This window comes from Physella acuta, unplaced genomic scaffold, assembly GCF_028476545.2.
Source record: "Physella acuta isolate Inbredline_101_S28 unplaced genomic scaffold, ASM2847654v3 ptg000604l, whole genome shotgun sequence".
In the NCBI taxonomy this organism is placed as follows: Eukaryota; Metazoa; Mollusca; class Gastropoda; family Physidae; genus Physella; species Physella acuta.
Window position 1 is genome coordinate 234,725 of NW_026732123.1, and position 18,966 is coordinate 253,690.

Sequence of the window (18,966 nt, forward strand, 5' to 3'; positions counted from 1 at the left end):
TAGACTGGCTTATTTCTTACATTTATTTCTACATTTTAATAAAATTAACTTTTAAATTATAAAATAACAGTGGTGGAAGTCTGTCGCTGCCCATTATAAATGAATGTGTTGTTAATTGGTAGAAACTGCCCAGTCACCACCTTGATAACTTCTTGTGCAGCAACACCACCCATGAATGCAGATATTGTGTGTAACTCTGAAGCTCCATATCTACATCTGTCAGAGAAAAAAATGGATGATCAATCTCTAGGAGAAACACTGTTAAGATTACACAAATAGGCTACAATAAATAAAAAGTGCTTACATTTCATGGACATAATCATCCTTAATAGTTGAATTCAGTCCCCAGTCATGAATAAGCTTGTTTAAACATGTCTGCAAAAAGTTAATACTTGTAAAGAAAAATTAAATTTGAAAGTTTAAAAAAAAAACATTTTTTAAATTATTAGTTTGAAAAATGTGTTGGACCTTAAGCTTGGGAATATCAGCGTCAACTGTGTTGTCAAAATAGCCTGGGTATCTGTTGTACTCTGCAAAGAATTTATCAGCTGCTCGCAGTAAAATATAGAGCACAGTATCATCTCCTTCATCACTAGGATCTTCCTCTTCTGCCATCATGTGACGTCCTAAAAAATTAACATAAGTATCAGTATAGGGTAACCAAAATGTGTAGGCCTAGTATTTTTCTTCTTAATATTGCATCTAGAATTTATACTATCATAGGAGAAATGTTGAGATAAAGAGACACCCACCTCACACAATAAACAAAAATTTAAACAGTAGACTGATTTTTAATTTAATTATTCGATCTTTAATTTTTTCTAGAAAAGTTGCATGATTTCCACAAATATGAATATAATCACCAAGCTGAATTGATGTATGAGTGTAAGAAAACAATTACCCAGCTCCTCAATGTTAGCAGTAGCAATCTCATATTCATTCTGTAGACTGCGACATCTGAGAATCCTCAGAAATGCAGCATTGCGACCTAAAACACACCAGCAGACCTTCATTGTTTTCACAGTACAAAACTAGGCAACTCACAATATTTGTCGTATGAGTAGTTGAACTTTATAATTTTAAGAGATATTGTAAAAAAAGTAGGCCTATAAACTGACAAAAATTCTTTAAATAATCAACTTAATAAAAAAATATTTATTTTTTAATACACAGTGCTACTTACAAAATGTCTTTATTTCAGAATCTGTTATAGTTCCAGGCTGTTCAGAAAGAAATCATGAAAGTAAGAAATAGATGCAGACATTCTTACTAGCCAACTAAATTGTATTATGCTGTGTGTCAGACCCTAGTTTCTTGTTAGGTTTATGGTTATGCAAAAAAAATCACCTCAACATTTTACTAGTAATTATTTAATATGTTTACTTAAGAAAATTAGTGCAAAACTCAATTTTGCCAGTAAAAATGTATTATAATTTGAAGTCAGTACAAAAATAAATGACAGGTCATGAAAAGGTTAAACAAAAGGATAGGAAACACTAACACCCCCACGAGGAAATAAATAAAATATAAACATGCATAATTAGCATATCTCCTGAAACATTGTTATGACACTAGAAATTCTAGTAGGAGATGTGTTTTACATTTTATGCAGCAAGAGTTTTAGGAAAAACAAACATTGAAGCAAATGTTTGTTTTTTAATAAAAATCTGTTAGTTTTTAAAGAGTGTTATGCCTGTTTCATTAATGTCTATTATTCTCCATTTAAAATAATATTTACAGATGATAAACCACGGTGAAGCATGCAAGGAGGAGTAAGACAAAGCATTTTTTTTTAAATTATAAATCTTTCAATTTTTAAGCAAATAGTTATCAGGACCTCTTAATTAAACACTTGATAAAATCTGAAATCCTCCTAACCATTGCAGTAAAGATGATTACACCATCCTTCATAACAGATGGTTTCCAAACATTTGGCTAAAACACTTTTCAGCTTTTTAAAATCAAAATTATTTTCATCAAACAAAAATATATCGCTACTTATGGCGCAAACAATGAATCCTGTTAAGGTACCGGTACCAGCTAAGATGATGCATTATTTTGTGTCAATATTTAATATGGTGTTAAGAAACATGTCTGATGAATAATAATGTGCTAATGAGTTATTCTACACATTCAGTACTTAAAACAAGCAAAATTGCAAACAGTTCAAAAGATAGGTCGTATCAGAAAATCAGAGCTTAAATCAGAATTCAGCACCACAAGAGTATCAATTATTTTCAAAGATTTTTTTTCCTGGTGATATACAAAGCAATTCTTACTTTTACAGGTAAATTTCCAAACACAACACAAAATATTCACTGTTCCAATGTTAATTAAAAAACAATTACTTGTTTTATAAGTAGGCTATTTTATGCTAATTTTTATCTGCAATAAAATGACTTTTAGAAAAATCTTATAAAATATTGCACAACTGCAGTTTTTAAAAATTACATTTAAAAAGTCCATAGATTTCTATTCCTTTTATTATAATGATATATTCACCTTTAAATTATCTAATTCCATTGCATTTCAATTATCTTTTTTTTTAAATTTGAGATGTGTATATATTTTTAATCAGTTGCAATTTGGTAATTTTTTTTATCCATTCAATTTAAAAGTAAAGGAAACTTGGATTCCGTAACTTGACAAAGTAATTACCTCTTTATCAACTTTATGTATTGTTATTTATAAGCAGTACACACAATAAAATAAAACAAATATTAATCAACAGAATGTGCTAAAGCAACAACAAGTCCCCTTACAGTGGGATGATTAATTAGGGAAAGAGTAATGAACCATAATGCAACGGGGTTAAACAGTGCTGTACCTTTCGAGTTGGATCAGGGTCCAGAGGTTCCTCCTACAAGAGAAATGTAATCCAGTTGTAACCAGTTGTTTAATTTTACTTTCATCAAAAGAAAAACCAAAACTGGTCAACAACACAGTTTAGTTGTTTTATTAAAATTTAAAATGAACTTTAGTTTAACTTTATGGAATACATTATTGTAATGTCTTAAAACTTTTAATTTAAAAAATTAGATAGAGTATTAATGCAAAATGCATGATCATGAAATTGGTTTTTTTTTAAAAAATGAAATACAACTCATTCTGATGATAACAAATTAAAAATAACATTATATAAAACTCAATCCGATCTGAAAAAACATACAAGATGATTTAGAAGCTACTTGTATAAATGTTTAAATGATCATATTTATTAAAGTGCTATAAATTGCCATGTCAAAAAATTCCCTTTTTACACTTTAACTTTAAAAAATTTGGTGTAACTTCTAAGGAACCTTTAGACCTGCATCCTCTTCCTGAAACATCTGTTATTTTAAGACATGAAGTTGAAACAAAATAAAATGACTTATATGTAGATTTCTGGTAGCCGAAAAAAAAAATGTGAATGAATTGTTTATACATGCTGGCCTCAATCAAAATACTGGACACACCCGACAGGTGAAAACAGGTCAAGCTTGGGGAAAAAGGTAAATTGGGACAAGTCAAGCCATAACCTTTTGTGGGAATAAATTATGCAGAACTACTTTTTAAAGGTTAGCTGAATTGTTCATCCAAAACACAAAACAATGAGAAAAGACATATATTGTGACAAGTAACTATCTGAATATAAACAAAAATAAAATTAAAATTATGCAAAATGTTAAAAGCTTTTTAACACTCCAGGAGCCTCTCTTTACTAATCCAGACTTAATTGTGATTGCATGTTTGAAAGTCATTTTCTAATACAGTAACCAACAGGAGAGAAACATTAACACATAACAAAGCCACTAAAGTCACAGGAAAGGGAATGACTAGAAAGTTCTAGTACCAAATTTATTATTGCAGAAATCTGGAAGAAGTACTGTCACTACAAATTTCTTAAATAACATCAAAAAGATACAATACAGAAATGACAAGGTTCATGCATTCTGAAACAGCAACAATAATATGCTACTAAAAAATCAAGCTGTTTATTTTTTGTTACTGCCAACTGTATAAGATTTTTAAAAAAAACCTCCTAGATTAAAAAAATAGAAAAGAAAATATTTTGCCCAAAAGCTGTTTGTCAAATGACCTCAGTTTCTTTTGTATTTAGCTGATGGGGTTATAATTCTGCTTACAAATCAGATTTGAAGCCATTCCTTTTTACGAAACCCAGAAATGAGAACAAAGGCAAGTTCAATACAAGGATGTAATTTAATTTGCATTAAACATGCATGACAGATTACTTTCCCATTGAATAAAATAAATATTTAAAAAAAAAACAGTTTACTGATTCTAGCAGGGCAGAAAACTAGCAAATCTGTCAGCAATTAACAAATCATTTTCATTGTTAACTTAATTTAGTATATACAAATGTTTACTCCATAACAAACATTAAGCATATGGGAGTGAATAATATTTCTAGCCCTCACTTCCTTGAGCGGAAATTTGATTATATTAGCAGAGATCAGCGATTACCAATTAAAAATTAATTAATGAGTTGCAGAAGCTGGATAAAACAAACAAACAAAGAATAAGCATTTTATAAAAAAATTAGGCTTTACAGCTAGAACTGGCTAATTAATACTGACACACAGCATATTGTTGTTCTAAATTATTGTAAGCAGCGAGGGATTAAAGCTACCTCTCTTACCCGACCGATGCTGTGTAGCAGGGAGTGAACATGCCTGGTGACAGCTGCAGCATCAACTTCTGCTTGGTCCCTGTACGCAGTCTGTAGCTGAATATAGCGCTCAGAGTCAGAAGTCATGTCAGGGATGGAACCACGCAGGGGCAGGGAACCTACAAGTAAAATATTGTATTAGATGAAGAATGACAGGTTACCAATAAGTAAAAAAAAAACTGTATTAGATGAAGAATGACAGAATAATTTAACCAAAGATTAAGGTGTAAACTGATAGAGCCAAAATAATTAAATTAAAAAAATATAAAGTGTTATCAGTTAGCCTGAAGTTACTATATGAAGGTGTAAACTTCAAGAGTTAAAATATCTGTTAGACAGAAAAAAATAATCATATATGTGAAATTAAAAATATATTTCCCATTGTGTTATTTTCACACAAAAGTCCAATACCTTAAAGATAGAATATTGTACTTAATATTATTTTTGTTCTTATTGAATACTATAAATAATAAACTAGCGATGAACTAAAATTTGTAAAATATATTTACCATTCCCTTCATTCTCTGTGAATTCTTTTAATGCGCGAACCAAAATCCAGAAATTTTTACTCTGAAACAGTTTTAAAAATATAAAAGAATTAATAGTGCGGGGGGAGGAAAATAATTTAAGACTAAACAAGACAATATTCAGAAGGGAAAAAATAAATCATTACCCTAGTAAGGATAGAAAACAACTATAACCAATAGATAAATCTGCTTTAAAATTTAATGTAGATACTTCCAATTTGTCCTATCAATTAATTACTAAAATTAATTAATTACTAAAATCAATTAATTACTACAAACCTCTGAATTGAGATTGAGACAAGCAGGATCATTAAATAGAGCTTGAATCTCAGAAGGTATCTGAATTTTAAAAAAAAAACAATTTTAAATCAGGCAATAAAAAAAAAAAATCTGGCAACACTAATCATTGAAAAAATGTAACAACTTCATTGTTCATGGAAAGAAAATATACATATATCAGGTAGGGGATGGCGTGGTCTCATGGTAAAGCTATCAACTTCTAACCCATAAGTCTCAAATTTGGACCCTGGACTTGAGTCTGTAGGACGTTCCTGAGTCCATCCAGCTCTGATGGGTACCTGACTCATGTTAGGGAAACTAAGTCAGCTAGGCAGAATGCTGACCACACTTTGCCCCTGTATGCCAAGGTCTCTGAAACAGATGAACTCTACTTCATTTGCACCATGTGTCTTGGGCACAAATGGGAAAAGATGATAATGAATTATATACGGTAAAACTGATTGAGCTGCAGGTAATGTTAGTATTTTCTACCAGCATATTTTATAACACTCACTGAAGTTGCATGGAGACTTGAATTGACACTCTTTATTGCTTCATCAAAATTTTCTTCATCTTCCGGGATACCCTCCTCATTGCATCTCATGCCTAGAAAAACAAAATAGCAATAAGCTAAGAATACCTACAACCTAAAAAAATCAGTTAATATTTGCAATATTCCTTTTTCTACTACACAAAGAAAATATTTTTTTACCTCCTTTTAAAAGTTCTTTTAATGAATTTTTCTCGGAATAGTTGCAGGGTAGTTTTCCATTATTCTAGAAATTAAAAAAAAAAACATTAACACCAAATGATTTCAAATAAAAAAAAAACATTTATTTTTGCAATGAGTATTTAATACAGATAATACATTAACGGTCAAACTTTGAAACATCAATTTAAGGTGTTAAATACTACAGATGACTAAAAATTTAAGTGCTTACCTTTTCTTTCCAGATTTCTAGAAATTTGTACAACAAAACCAGCCATGGTGTATGACTGTGCTCCTGAAAAATACAGAAACAGAAGTTCTGTTATGAAGTTCATGTCAGTAGCCGACTATAAATATAGAACATCACAATATATAAAATAACCTCTGGCATCTTACAATATCCATATTTCAAAATGCTAGACAATGGATTGAAACAAAAGTTTGTATTTCATGAAAGTACAGGTTCTGGATACATATATAAAATACAATTCAGACCTTTTTAGTCATAGCTGTGAGGTCTAGAGAGTCACAATAATTCTTCAGTCCTGCAAAAGGCCTGTCTAGTCTAAGATCTTCATGGGTGTTATCAGGATGCGACTCTATCACTGGGTAAAATAATTTTATACTGCTAATAAAACGTTTTTTAATAAAGTTATATTAGTATAAGGTAAGTTCTCCATTTAAAACTGGTATGATAAAAATATTTCAAATTAACTTTTCAAAATATTTGAAATAAAGTTTAATTATTTGAAAATGAACTTTGAATGAAGAACATGGACGGTATAACATTATTTTATAACAATGTTAAGCTTGTATGAAACAATAAATATGTAGCTGTAATTTAGATTGTATTATTCCTTACCAGTGTGCTCTTTGATGACAATTCTTAAGTACCCAATAAAACCATAGCAGCGACAGATAATTAGAGGTATGTTTCTTTCCCACAAAACTCTACCAAGCTCTAGCAAAGTTCTGAAAGAAAAAGTTTTATCAGCCTTAGATTTATTAGTTTAGATAGACAAAATGTAATTTGACAAAGCTTAGGCATGAAACATTCAGATGTATATTTTTTATTTGTTTGTTTTAGGAAAAAGTCTAGTGTGCAAAATGATAAGGAAGAAATCTTGAGAAGCAAACATTTAGACGTTTTTTTACAACTCAATAAGCATGGACATCTTAAAATGGGATTTTTGTTAGTTAACTATCAATTTTTTCTGTGGAGTTTTCCCTAAGTTTATAAATCTTACTTTTCAGAAAGCTGGGTTGCAATCACAGCAGTGAATGATGAAAAAAATGAGGGATTTTTCTCAATGAGGTCATCCACATTCTGTAAAAAAAAAATTATATACGCCATAAATAACTTTTTACAAAAACAGTGTATTTCAGTCTGAGCTGATAAATACTATAAGCTGTAAGATAATTTATACTAGCATATGAGAGCTTTAGTCACCAGGGTATTAAAAAGAAGCACACAAACTTTGGGAATCAGCTTATTTCACCCATTAATATTTTACTGTAATTCTTAAACTCAATGTGTGTGCTTTTGGGTTCAAGTTTCACTATCATCCAACTACATCTACAAGATTCTAATAGATAAATAATGACCTTACTTCTTCCAAGACACTACATCTACTAGAGCCTTATATATAAATAATGATATTACTTCTGCCTGGACAAGATCCTAATAATGACCTTTCTTCTTCTAAGACACTACAACTAAAATTCCTAATGAATAAATAATGACCTGCATTCTTCCAAGAACTACATCTCCTACTACTTATTATATAAATAATGACCTTACTTCTTCTAAGAAATCTCCTGAAACATCCTCATTGAGTTCACTGAGTAACTCTGTGGCAGTCTGAGCCCGTGACTGCATGGATACAAGTTTTAAAAAATCTAAATTTTAATCAAACTTTATGACATCAAGTTATAATCAAGTTAAAAAAAATAGTATTTCATAAGAGAAACAGTGTTTAATGTAAAATATAAAATGCAAAGGTATATACAAATTTAGTATTTCTTTTGTATCATGTAAATACCCGGGCACTTGGTATATGGTTTAGTACTAAGGAGAGATTTAGTAAAAGTGTAGGATTTGATTTCTAGATATGTATATTAAATATCACCTATGTGTAATTGTGGTGTAACAAAAACATTTATAATTTTTACTCACTTTACCAATTGAATCAACAGTTAAGAAGAAACTGAAAATTTAAAAATAAATAATTAAATTTTATGAGTATTCAATAGCAATATAAACATTATGAATAAATGTTTTTAAAAAATATGGCTAAAATATTTCTTTAATGAAATAAGAGAATAACAGAAATAAAGTATATGAGAAGTTTGGCTAACCATTTTATTAAAGAATTGTCATTTTGTTTTTAAGTTAAAATCAAATACAACTCACTTGTTTCCAACATCTTCCCCTTGAACTTTGTTTCCATCAACTATTGTGAAAGAGCCAATACCTAAAAAATAAAAAAAGCTTTTTAAATTAATTACTGTGAGGCCAAACAGAGTATTTCATATTGTGTCCAGCTTATTCTAAAAAATTATATCAGCCTACCTGGCAGAACCAGATTTTTCATAATTTCTGTGCCAGTTGCAGATGCATTAATTAGGCAGACTCTAGATGTCTCCAAAGATGCTTGTCCATGGTCTCCCCAGAGTCTGAAACAATTGTTCTAATCTCTGTTACAATATTAATTACAACAATAAAATAAAAAATTAGAGCAAGCATTTAAAAAACAAAAAAATGCACTCAAGGCTTTCATATAATATGCCCCATGTCGTGCTGGATGATAGTGTAGGTAAACCAGTGACCCAATAAATATGATCCAAGCCCAGGCATTGTTTACATTTAAAAAACTCAGTTTTTGAAAGTGAGGTCAGGAGTCTGAGACAATATAATAGATAAAACACTGATGAAACCCTCCTAATATATTTTGTCAGACTTCAATTGTCTATTTCATCCCATCACCATGGAGCTTTGGGAAGTTGTTGAGAATACACCTGGGGAGATTTCTGTGAAAGAAAAATTTCAATTTTGCAAGGGCGTGCCCCAGCAGGGTGCAATTTTGCACCCCATACCCATGAGCGCTATGGCGCCTAGTTTTAAACAGTGCGATAGACTTTGAATAATAAGCTGAATTAAGCGCATTCGCCGACTCCCCTGGGCTATCCATTGAGCTATGGATAAGAAGTAGTATTATAGTGACAGTCGTTCATGTGAGTTAGGTACCCATCAGATTTGGGTGGACTCAAGGACGGTCTATTGACTAGAACCCGGATTCAAACTCGAGACTTACAGGTTAGCAGTCAAGCTCTCTACCGCTAGGTAGAGACATTTACGATCCCACAGACATTTACAATCAAGTATCATTTTGATTTTACTCTAGAATCTAGAATTTTAGAATCTTGATCTTTATTGATCTAGAACAGGGGTCTCCAAACTTTTTAATCCGAGGGTCGCATTAACTATTAAATTTCAGTTTGGGTGCAAGTTTCTTCCAGGCATGTCTTTGATTTTATTGGGCAAAGTTCCTCAGCCATCACCATCAAACGGTTTTTCCGTGGACAAAAAGATCTCTGCAGGCCGAATGAGATGACATCGCGGGCCGCCTTCGGCCCTAGTTTGGAGACCCCTGATCTAGACCGTCTTCTAGGCTGATCTAATAAATAAATTCTAAAATCTCATCGCTATATTATAGGGAGGCTCACTAACTTAAAAGCGTCCTTGGTTGCTAACCAGAACATGGCGTAAGGATCGGACCATGACTTCCGGCGAGTTTTTCGACTTAGTTCCAGAGACCTTCTTAGAATTACTTTTAAAAATGTTTATCACGAGTAAAATGGCGGGTTTTCACGTTATAAAAACATGCTATAGGTGGCAAGGCTAAATATGCCAGAAAAGCATTTTCAGAAATTGCTTTGGGGAATGTAGGCTAAATTTAAAGTCGGTGTCATTCAAAATAATATAACTTTTTAAATATAGATCTCCCTATCCCTAGTAAAGCATTATTAGTTTTATCATTCTATGAAAAAATAAATCAAATATCTTCAACCCTTTTTTTAATAAGAGTGGCCAAAAAATGACAACCAAATTTTTTTTATTTTTTTGACCACGTGACCGCTATTTGATGATCACTAGTGGGGAACTCTGGGTACATGGCCACTTAAAAAGTCTAACCGCATTTGTGGTTCTCTTTAGCTTCAAGTGCCTTCAGGGGTAAGAAGAGTTGTCATGGAGAGATGTGTTGTCCATGGCAGTGAGTGTCAATAAATATTAAATTAAGTAATTTAGTTTAAAACGAACTAAAAACTTCAAAATTAGTCCCTAATGGATTAAATATGGATGTCTATCATTCAGTAGTCATGTTTAATTTGAAATTTGGGTAAATTCTAGATTTAGTAAGAAAAGCTACTATATTATTCTAGATCTAAATCTATTAACTAAATTGTAAAATCAAAGTCTAGAATTAGATTATTAGAATCATTCAGTTTTTAGACCTAGGATTCTAGTTTTTAGATCTCAGATCTAGATTTAATATTTATTTAATTTAGGAATTTTAGGCCTAAGATTACTGCCGAGAAAACTTCAAAACTAGTTTAGAATAACTAGAATCTATAGGCCTATAGGGTAAAACTCCATTTCAGCGTATTTTATTCACCGTTGCTTGTTTACCTCCAGTTGAGCGTATTTTATTATAACAACCGAAACACACCAAAACATTAGGAAAACACGATTTATTTTTTGTATTGTATTTTTGTTTTAGCAAATGAATAAAAATGAATATTTAAAAAGCACGACTTGTTTATTTGTATTGTATTTAAAAAAAAGGCATTTGTCTCATGGTGAAACCGATACACTGTTAATCATTCTGTTTTATATTTTTGTATTTATGCAATAAATGTACAAACTCTGTGTTTTTTAATTTGACAGTTTTGCTAAAACTGAAAAAAATATTTTACTATAGAGTTGTATGTTATTTAAATTCATAGTAAATCTACCATCCATCCCTTTTTTGTATGAGTAAATTTCTGACTTTTAAAAAAAATTGATGTGGGGTCGTCCATAAATGACGTCACACTCGTAAGGGAGAGGGGGGTCAGCAATTTTGTGACGGTGTGTAATGAGGGGGAGGGGGTGGGGTTTCAGATGGTGTGACGTCCCTTTTTTGCATTATAAAAAAGCAATGTTAGAAAAACAAGTTTTAGCCGTTATTTCACGTTTTAGAAAACGGTTTTTAATAAATTGTAATATGAATTGATCAAAATACTCAAAGTTTACAGAGTTCTGACAAGATTTTGGAAAAATTATCGATGTTTTAGGAAAATTCAACAGAAATTTTGAGGGGGGGGGGGGGTTGTAGGCTGAGGTGTGACGTCATTTTAGGGGGGGGGGTCTGACTTTTTGTGACGACGTGTAACGGAGGGGAGGGGGGAGGTAAAAATCGTAAAAAAAGCGTGTCGTCACAAAAAGCAAGACCCCCCCAAAATGACGTAGCACCATCTGAACCCCCCCCCCCCCCCCCCCCTCATCACACACCGTCACAAAATTACCCCCCCCCCCTCCCCCTACGAGTGTGACGTCATTTATGGACGACCTCTAACATTATTTTTGTTTTAAATGACAACGTGAGTTGTCACACTTTCTCTAACACTCCAAGCCATCCCTCACCAAATTCCACCCCCCCCCCCCCTTCGGCAGCATCATTGTGCCTTTTAATACTTTATTCAGTTTAGTTGAAATTGGAACACTTAATTGTACAAAGTGTGCATCTCTATTTTTGTAACCAACAAACAAAGCACTTCAGTCAGTCTCTTTGTTGTTTTTTATTCATTTGTTAAAACAAAAATACAATACAAATAAATAAGTCGTGTTTTTTAAACATTCATTTTATTCATTTGTGAAAAAAGAAATACAATACAAAAAATAAATCGTGTTTTTCTAATGTTTTGGTGTGTTTCGGTTATTATAATAAAATACGCTCAACTGGAGGTAAACAAGCAACGGAGAATAAAATACGCTGAAATGGAGTTTTACCGGCCTATAGGCCCTACTTACTAGAAGAGTAAGTAGGAGTAGTCTAGCTCTAGATTAAGAATCTAGATCTATAATTTAGCCTAGATTTCTACTTGAATTTAGATCTCTAGATTCTAGATCTACTTCAGCTTCTATTCTAAAAAAAAATGCTTCTTTCTGTTCTTTCTTAGGTCTTAGACTTTAGACTTAGTGAAACTTTGTCACAGTCTTAGTGGGGGGGGGGGGGGGGGCTAGATTTTTTTAATCAAGAATTTGAAATTGATAGGACATTTTTTAAAGGGTAGAATCTAATTATTCATGAATTATTGATGGGGACAAATATAATCTATTTGAATAACTATGTAGCTCTAGATCTAGGCTTGTTTTAATATACCTCAACTGTCGGTCATATTTATTGTTTTTGTCTAGCCCGGTAAGTTTCGTCGCCATTTTCTTTGGGGATTCTATTATTAGAATCGGAATTTCGCTGTTTGTTTAAACAGAGTAGCTTCCCTGCAAAAATAAAAAAAAAATGCAATAAAATTAATAAACCGGGAGTGATCTCCCCTAAACTTTCTCGAATATTCTAATATAACACTACGGGGGATGGCAACTAGGGATATAGACTTCTAGACATGATTTTTAATCCATTTTAAATACTCAAACTTTTAAAAATAGAATATAATCTCGTAGAAAAAAGAAATGCACACCAAGTGAACGCTATATAAAGATGTGCATAATAGTGCGCAATATTATTAGTACTTTATAAATTTACATGCGTTTTTTTGAGAAATCAGAAATAGCGTAAATAAGTACTTCCGGTAAACGGAAATTACTCAAAATTTGACAGAAGGTAGAGAATTAGATCTTTTACTTACATATCAAATTTCATTTATCTATCTGAAATAGTACCCAAGTTATAGGCTTTTGAAAAATTCAAAGTATAAAAAGTACCACTTCCGGTTATCGGAAATCGCTCAAAAGTTGATACGGATTTACGATTTTGATAAAATACTTATATATGAAATTTCATCAACCTAGCTGTAACGGTACTCAAGTTATCGTGTTTACACACGGACACACACACACACACACACAGACATACGGACAAGATTGCAAAATTATGTTTTTCCGTATCAGTGAGATGTAAAACGTCGAGATGTGCAAAAATCTCGATTTTTTTTTGCACGATTACAAGACTTTCTCTATACTTCGTATATACGAGAAAGTAAAAATCTTAAAATGCAGTAAAATATTAATAAACATTATTTTTAGATACATATACTAGATCATGGTCTACACCAATTTGGTTAAATTTAAGCATTGATCGCGCCAGTAATCCTTAAAATACATTTTGCTTCTAACGCTTGGTATAAAGATCGTTACATTAATTAAAAAAAATAAATCTCATAGGCCTACATGTAGACCTTCATATAGACATTTTAAGGCATTACGGCATTAAAAGATATATATATATATATATATATATATATATATATATATATATATATATATATATATATATATATATATATATATATATATATATATATATATATATATATATAGCCGTCCCGGTCAGGCCCTGCTCTGGCTTCTGTGAAAAACCTTTCTGTTAAAGACCATCCATTACCTGTGTGTTTAGTAATCATCATAAACCCGGCATTGCCCACCCAAACCACAACCAACCAAAACCAAAACAACAAAACGCAAACATAACGCTAACACAATTACAAATACAAACGAAAACAAAAACCTAACAAACACCAATACCAACACAAAGAAAAAACAAACAAAAAAGCAAACGAAAACAAACCAAATCCAAACGCAAAACCAACCAAAAACACAAATACAAACCCAAAGAAAAAAAAACACAAACAAAAACGAAAAAAGAAAGAACAAAAACGAACCAAATCAAAACGCAACCACTAACGCAAACCCACCTAAACACAAAGAAAACACTAAAGCGAACATAAACGCCCGGGGCGGAATCACCTGTTTTAGCTTAATGAACGACTATTGTACCCCAACTTATTCATAGTCTTTTGCACTCACTTAAACGAACGCGCCTGTTTCAATTTAATGAACAATTATAATACTCCAAGCTTATCCGTAAAATACCTACAACATTTGCACTTGATCAATCCCCGCTAATTATGTAATTATTTTTTTTCCCAACACCAAAACAAAGTAATAAAAAGTAAATTCTTTTCCACTAATGCAATTTCATATTCTATGTTTGTTACAACCTCCTGAAAATGAAAATTAATACGTTTTGATCTAATATCGATTCGAATTTGCTGTTTTAAAATTAATTATTAATTATATGGCGATAACGATTATTTTAGGTTAATTAAGCCAATCTGTAGCTATTAAAGTAGCTATTATACATTTTTAAGGGAAAAAAACTCTACGTACATTCAACAGCATCAACCTAGATTGGTTATATCCCCTTTAAGAAAGAGGAAATATAATGTTCCTAACTTATAGAGGTGCACCGTAAAAATGTCCGTTGACAAAACGGCCCCCGACAAAATGAACCAATCAAAATAGCCCCGACAAAAGAGCCCAGACATATTGGCTCACGATATTTATTAAAATTCTCACCTTGTTTCTTAGGACAATATCTCTCAGGCCCTCATCGTTTATAAAGGTTTAATTAAGTTGTAATAAAAAAAGTCTCTCTTGGAGAAAAAAAAATAGGAAAGAGACACACAAGGGAGGCAAAGTGTATTATAGCTAATATATATATATATATATATATATATATATATATATATATATATATATATATATATATATATATATATATATATATATATATATATATATATTAAATGTAGACCTACTTTAATCAGAGTTTCCTCCAGGCATCCCAAACGAAATGGAATTTATAAAGAAAAATATATACTTTTAACAGTGTCCGCCCCCTCGTAGATGTTAGTCCACCCCCCCCCCCCCAAAAAAATGTAAAAAAAATTCGGAGAAAAAAGTCTGGAAGAAACACTGACTATAATTTAGTACAATAATAATAAATATGTCTTCAGAAACACATACAAACGTTGTAATTAGTTGTGATTTAAAGTTAAGATAGCGCTTAAACTTAAAAATGAATTGTATAGGCCTATGCCTAATCGAAAAAATAATAAAATTTGTCATTATAGAAATAAAAAAAAAAGTAGGACTTACAGACTAGCCTAGTTGAAAGAACTCAAGTCTAATTCACTACCATTTGTAGTAGGCGTAGATCTATATGGCCTAACTAATCAATCATTAATTCTTTATTGTGAAATATTTAACAACCCTCCCCCACCCCTAATCAGAACTACGCTAGCCATTTAAAATTGTTACTATCGTAAATGAACACATTCGTGGGAATAATGCAATAACAGCAAAGTGACGTTTTAACTCTCCATTATATTTATTCATTCTTTTTTAGTAAACAAAATTAGACCCACTCGTGTGAATTCATTGAAAAGTAATGTTTTTCCAGTTAAAAAGGCATAGGCATAGATCTAGTCTATATCCGGAACTTACGTTTGCCTCGTTTTCGTGTGTCACACGCCGCAAAACAATAACAACAACAAAACCTACGGTGTCAGTTACAGCTGACACTTATGAAGTGCTTCATCTGAAATATCGTTATAGAACATAATTACTTGAATAATAGCTAATAGGCCAAGGCCTTATATAAGTTTGGTCTGAGATATAATTTCTAATAGCTATCATGAAGTTCAAATTCAAGGAAGAATACACGTTCGGTAAAATATTTTTTTTGTGATTTGTGGTTTTAATTTTTTTTTATTCATTTCTTCTGTTTTAGTTTTAATTTATGGGCCTTTTATTTTATGATTCAGTAGTTGGCTATAAATTATAAATTAAATAAGACCCAAGTATCTAGATCTAGATTATTTTAGTATGATAATTTCATTTTTCTAGTCTAGAAATCTTAGAAGTGGGGGGGGGGGGGGGGTGTTGAAGTGATGCCTGAAAGAAACTATGATCTTGGCTTACCCATGTTTAACTCTTTTTAAATTTTAAAAAAGTAGGCCTAACAACTCATAATTCTATATTACCTGAAATTATGTATGAATTTAGCTGTTAGTACTATTTTAATGTTGAAAATCTCCAGCAATAACTTTTGTTGGTTAAGTCTAAGAGTCTAAGTCTAAGTGATTGATGCTCACATTATTTGTTGTAGCTTTAGGTTCCGAATGCAGGTTGAACATTGACTAACAGACATAGTTATTAATAAAAATAATTCCATTTTTTGTATGTGTTAATTGGAAAATGTTCTATTTTGTTTAAGAGCACAGAATGCTTGAATCAGGAAAGATAAGAACCAAATATCCAGAGCGCATTCCTGTAAGTAAAGGTTCTTGAGAATAAATTCAATTTTATTTTTAAGTTCAGAGGTTTATCCTTTGATTATTTAAATATTTGTGTTTGTTGTATGATTTTAGGAAAGTTAATCATCAGTCACAACAATATCCCAAATTTTAAATTAACAATTTTCATGTTATTAGAAATAATTTCTTTACATTATTCTCCAGGTAATTGTTGAGAAAGATCCAAAGTCTCATATAACGTACATTGACAAAAGGAAGTTTCTTGTCCCTAATGACATCTCTGTTGCCCAGTTTATGTGGATTATTCGCAAACGTATTCAACTGCCATCTGAAAAAGCCATTTTTCTTTTTGTTGGAAAAGTATTACCCCAGTCAAGGTAAAGATAATTTTCCTGACAAATATTTCATTTATAAATTCATATAAATAACAGAGACACATTTAAACTCATTGTGATAGTTAAAGTGCTGAAAATTAATGTACGATAGTGTAGAGAGTGATTGCAAAAGATTTGATTCCAGGGTCTTGATTTTGAACCTCACATGGATCTCAGTACCTCTTTGTGCACACCTGGAATATCATCCTCAAATAATCCTCCATTTCTAATATCTGTTACTGTAATTATTATAAATTGAAATCACATTTTCTCAAGCCAGCATACAAATTCCCACTATTTTTTAACTTCCCAGTTTCTGTTGTTGTTAGTTGACACCACAGGTTGCTCTATTGTATAACCCAATCCTTCTCATGTGGTAAAAATAAAAAATTACCATATTTTTTTTTCGGTTGAAATTCCCAGTGCAAGTATGGGTCAGATCTATGAGGACCATAAAGATGAGGATGGGTTTCTGTACATTGCATACAGCGGTGAGAACACGTTTGGGGACACTGAAGAGCTACAGTTATTATAGCAGCCTGCACTACCATCAGGACTCACCTTTGGGACACAGAATTTTTGTAGCAGTGTGTGCTACCATTCAGACAAATCTTAAAGCCAAAAACAGGGATTTTATTTGCATAAACATTTTTAAAATACATTAGTGCTTGACGTTATTATCAATACATTGAAGACCAAAAGTAGCTTGTAATATAAAAAAAACATTCATATTATTTCTTAGTATTAATTTAAAACTCATTTAGTGATGTCATATTTTAAATTGCGAGATTAACATTCCAGATTATTAGAAGTAAAATTAAATAATTTCTTTCTGTCACATTTTTCAGTGCAGTAGTGATTTATTCACTTTTAACTGTTGCCATATTATGTACCCGCTAAGTTGTTGCTGATATTTATGAAACTCAAAACTATCACATATAAGTTTGTTGTTAACATTTTTTCTTTAAAATTAATTGAATTATTTTTCACAATGGTCCCTGGGAAAAAAAAAAGTTAAGGGAGTCTTTTTGCAACTTTAACATTAGTTAGTTATTTTTAAAATGCCTTTCTTCACTTAATTTTTAAGTAAAACAAAAAGCAATGCAACTTTCATTGAAGAGGTTGTGTCAGAAAGTCTTTGAATAGATTCAGTTTGATATCATGTGCCATCGTTTTTATTTGGGTTTAGATATTCTGTAATTTCACACAGAAATTACAATTTTTGTAAAGACAAGAAGTTTGTAAAGTAATTCACATAGAAGTGCCATTCCTTAAAAAACTAAACCTCATCTAATTTGAAGCCAGTTACCGACTCACAATAATTTAATCATTCTATTGAGTAATTTGTTTAACCACATGTGTAAAATAAATGCTTTAGAATACTTAATTTGTTAACAGTTTTAAACAATTCATTTAAAATAATAAAAGCTATTTTTAAAAATGCAAACTTGACTAGAATAACTGTTTGTTTTTTATTTATTCTATTGACTAGTTTATTTTTGTTTTTTAGTTTTAATTATAATTATCTTGTATTTCTTTTTCAAGTATGCGTTTATAATTTTGAGGTGTTTATATGTTTTTTTTTAGTTAAATGATTATACAAACTTTGATCATTACAAATTTCTGTTTTACTCATTATTATGTACTATATTAAATGATTTTATGATTTTATCAATGGTGATGTGATATTAATAGTTATCGAAATCAACATTTGTGGTCAATTTATTTTTGCCCTTCTGCTTGAATAACGTCCTGGTATTGTCCTGTTATTGACACAAGATGTTTTACACACCATTGGTATTTTTCACTCTTGGATAAATTTAGCTAACATGAACAGGGTACACAAGCCTTTCAAACTTTTCTCTCTACATTTTAATCAAATGAAGAAATGCTCATTTTATCTGCAACAAAATCAGCTGTAGATCCAAGTTTTTCTTCTTTGCTAAAAAATATTTTATTCAATAACTAGCTTGCTGTGACTGATTTACACTGGTTACAGACTTTAAAATTCTTTTTTTGAATATATTT

At 31.2% G+C, this 18,966-nt stretch overlaps 2 protein-coding genes across 6 annotated transcripts; one reads left to right on the forward strand and one right to left on the reverse strand.

Moving 5' to 3' along the window:
- Positions 1-7: 7 nt before the first annotated feature.
- Positions 8-15,770, reverse strand: LOC131947682 (NEDD8-activating enzyme E1 regulatory subunit). Of its 5 annotated transcripts, none has more exons than XM_059308949.1 (21): positions 15,753-15,770; positions 12,610-12,728; positions 8,757-8,860; positions 8,598-8,658; positions 8,361-8,391; positions 7,986-8,057; positions 7,432-7,511; positions 7,047-7,156; positions 6,680-6,789; positions 6,417-6,479; positions 6,188-6,251; positions 5,990-6,081; positions 5,476-5,535; positions 5,179-5,239; positions 4,640-4,788; positions 2,828-2,860; positions 1,184-1,220; positions 902-988; positions 469-626; positions 305-375; positions 8-216 (listed from the first exon to the last, which is right to left on the reverse strand). In XM_059308949.1, the coding sequence occupies exons 2-21, from the start codon at positions 12,663-12,665 to the stop codon at positions 57-59; spliced, it is 1,659 nt and encodes a 552-aa protein (XP_059164932.1). In that variant the 5' UTR covers positions 12,666-12,728; positions 15,753-15,770; the 3' UTR covers positions 8-56. The 5 variants fall into 5 exon arrangements, with proteins under 5 accessions (XP_059164932.1, XP_059164931.1, XP_059164933.1 ...); XM_059308948.1 differs by lacking the exon at positions 15,753-15,770 and adding an exon at positions 15,405-15,729; XM_059308950.1 differs by lacking the exon at positions 15,753-15,770 and adding an exon at positions 14,823-14,840.
- Positions 15,755-18,385, forward strand: LOC131947685 (gamma-aminobutyric acid receptor-associated protein-like 2). Its single transcript, XM_059308957.1, has 4 exons — positions 15,755-15,976; positions 16,525-16,580; positions 16,769-16,941; positions 17,362-18,385. The coding sequence occupies exons 1-4, from the start codon at positions 15,943-15,945 to the stop codon at positions 17,471-17,473; spliced, it is 375 nt and encodes a 124-aa protein (XP_059164940.1). The 5' UTR covers positions 15,755-15,942; the 3' UTR covers positions 17,474-18,385.
- The last annotated feature ends 581 nt before the right edge of the window (positions 18,386-18,966 follow it).

Coding starts and splice junctions, on each gene's coding strand:
- LOC131947682 (XM_059308949.1), bottom strand. CDS start 12,665: ATGGCGACGAAACTTACCGGGCTAGACAAAAACAATAAATATGACCGA. Junction 8,861..12,609: donor AAATATGACCGACAGTTGAG/GTATATTAAAAC, acceptor CAATTGTTTCAG/ACTCTGGGGAGACCATGGAC. Junction 5,536..5,989: donor CAAGTCTCCATGCAACTTCA/GTGAGTGTTATA, acceptor TTTAAAATTCAG/ATACCTTCTGAGATTCAAGC.
- LOC131947685 (XM_059308957.1), top strand. CDS start 15,943: ATGAAGTTCAAATTCAAGGAAGAATACACGTTCG. Junction 15,977..16,524: donor CAAGGAAGAATACACGTTCG/GTAAAATATTTT, acceptor ATTTTGTTTAAG/AGCACAGAATGCTTGAATCA. Junction 16,581..16,768: donor AATATCCAGAGCGCATTCCT/GTAAGTAAAGGT, acceptor ATTATTCTCCAG/GTAATTGTTGAGAAAGATCC.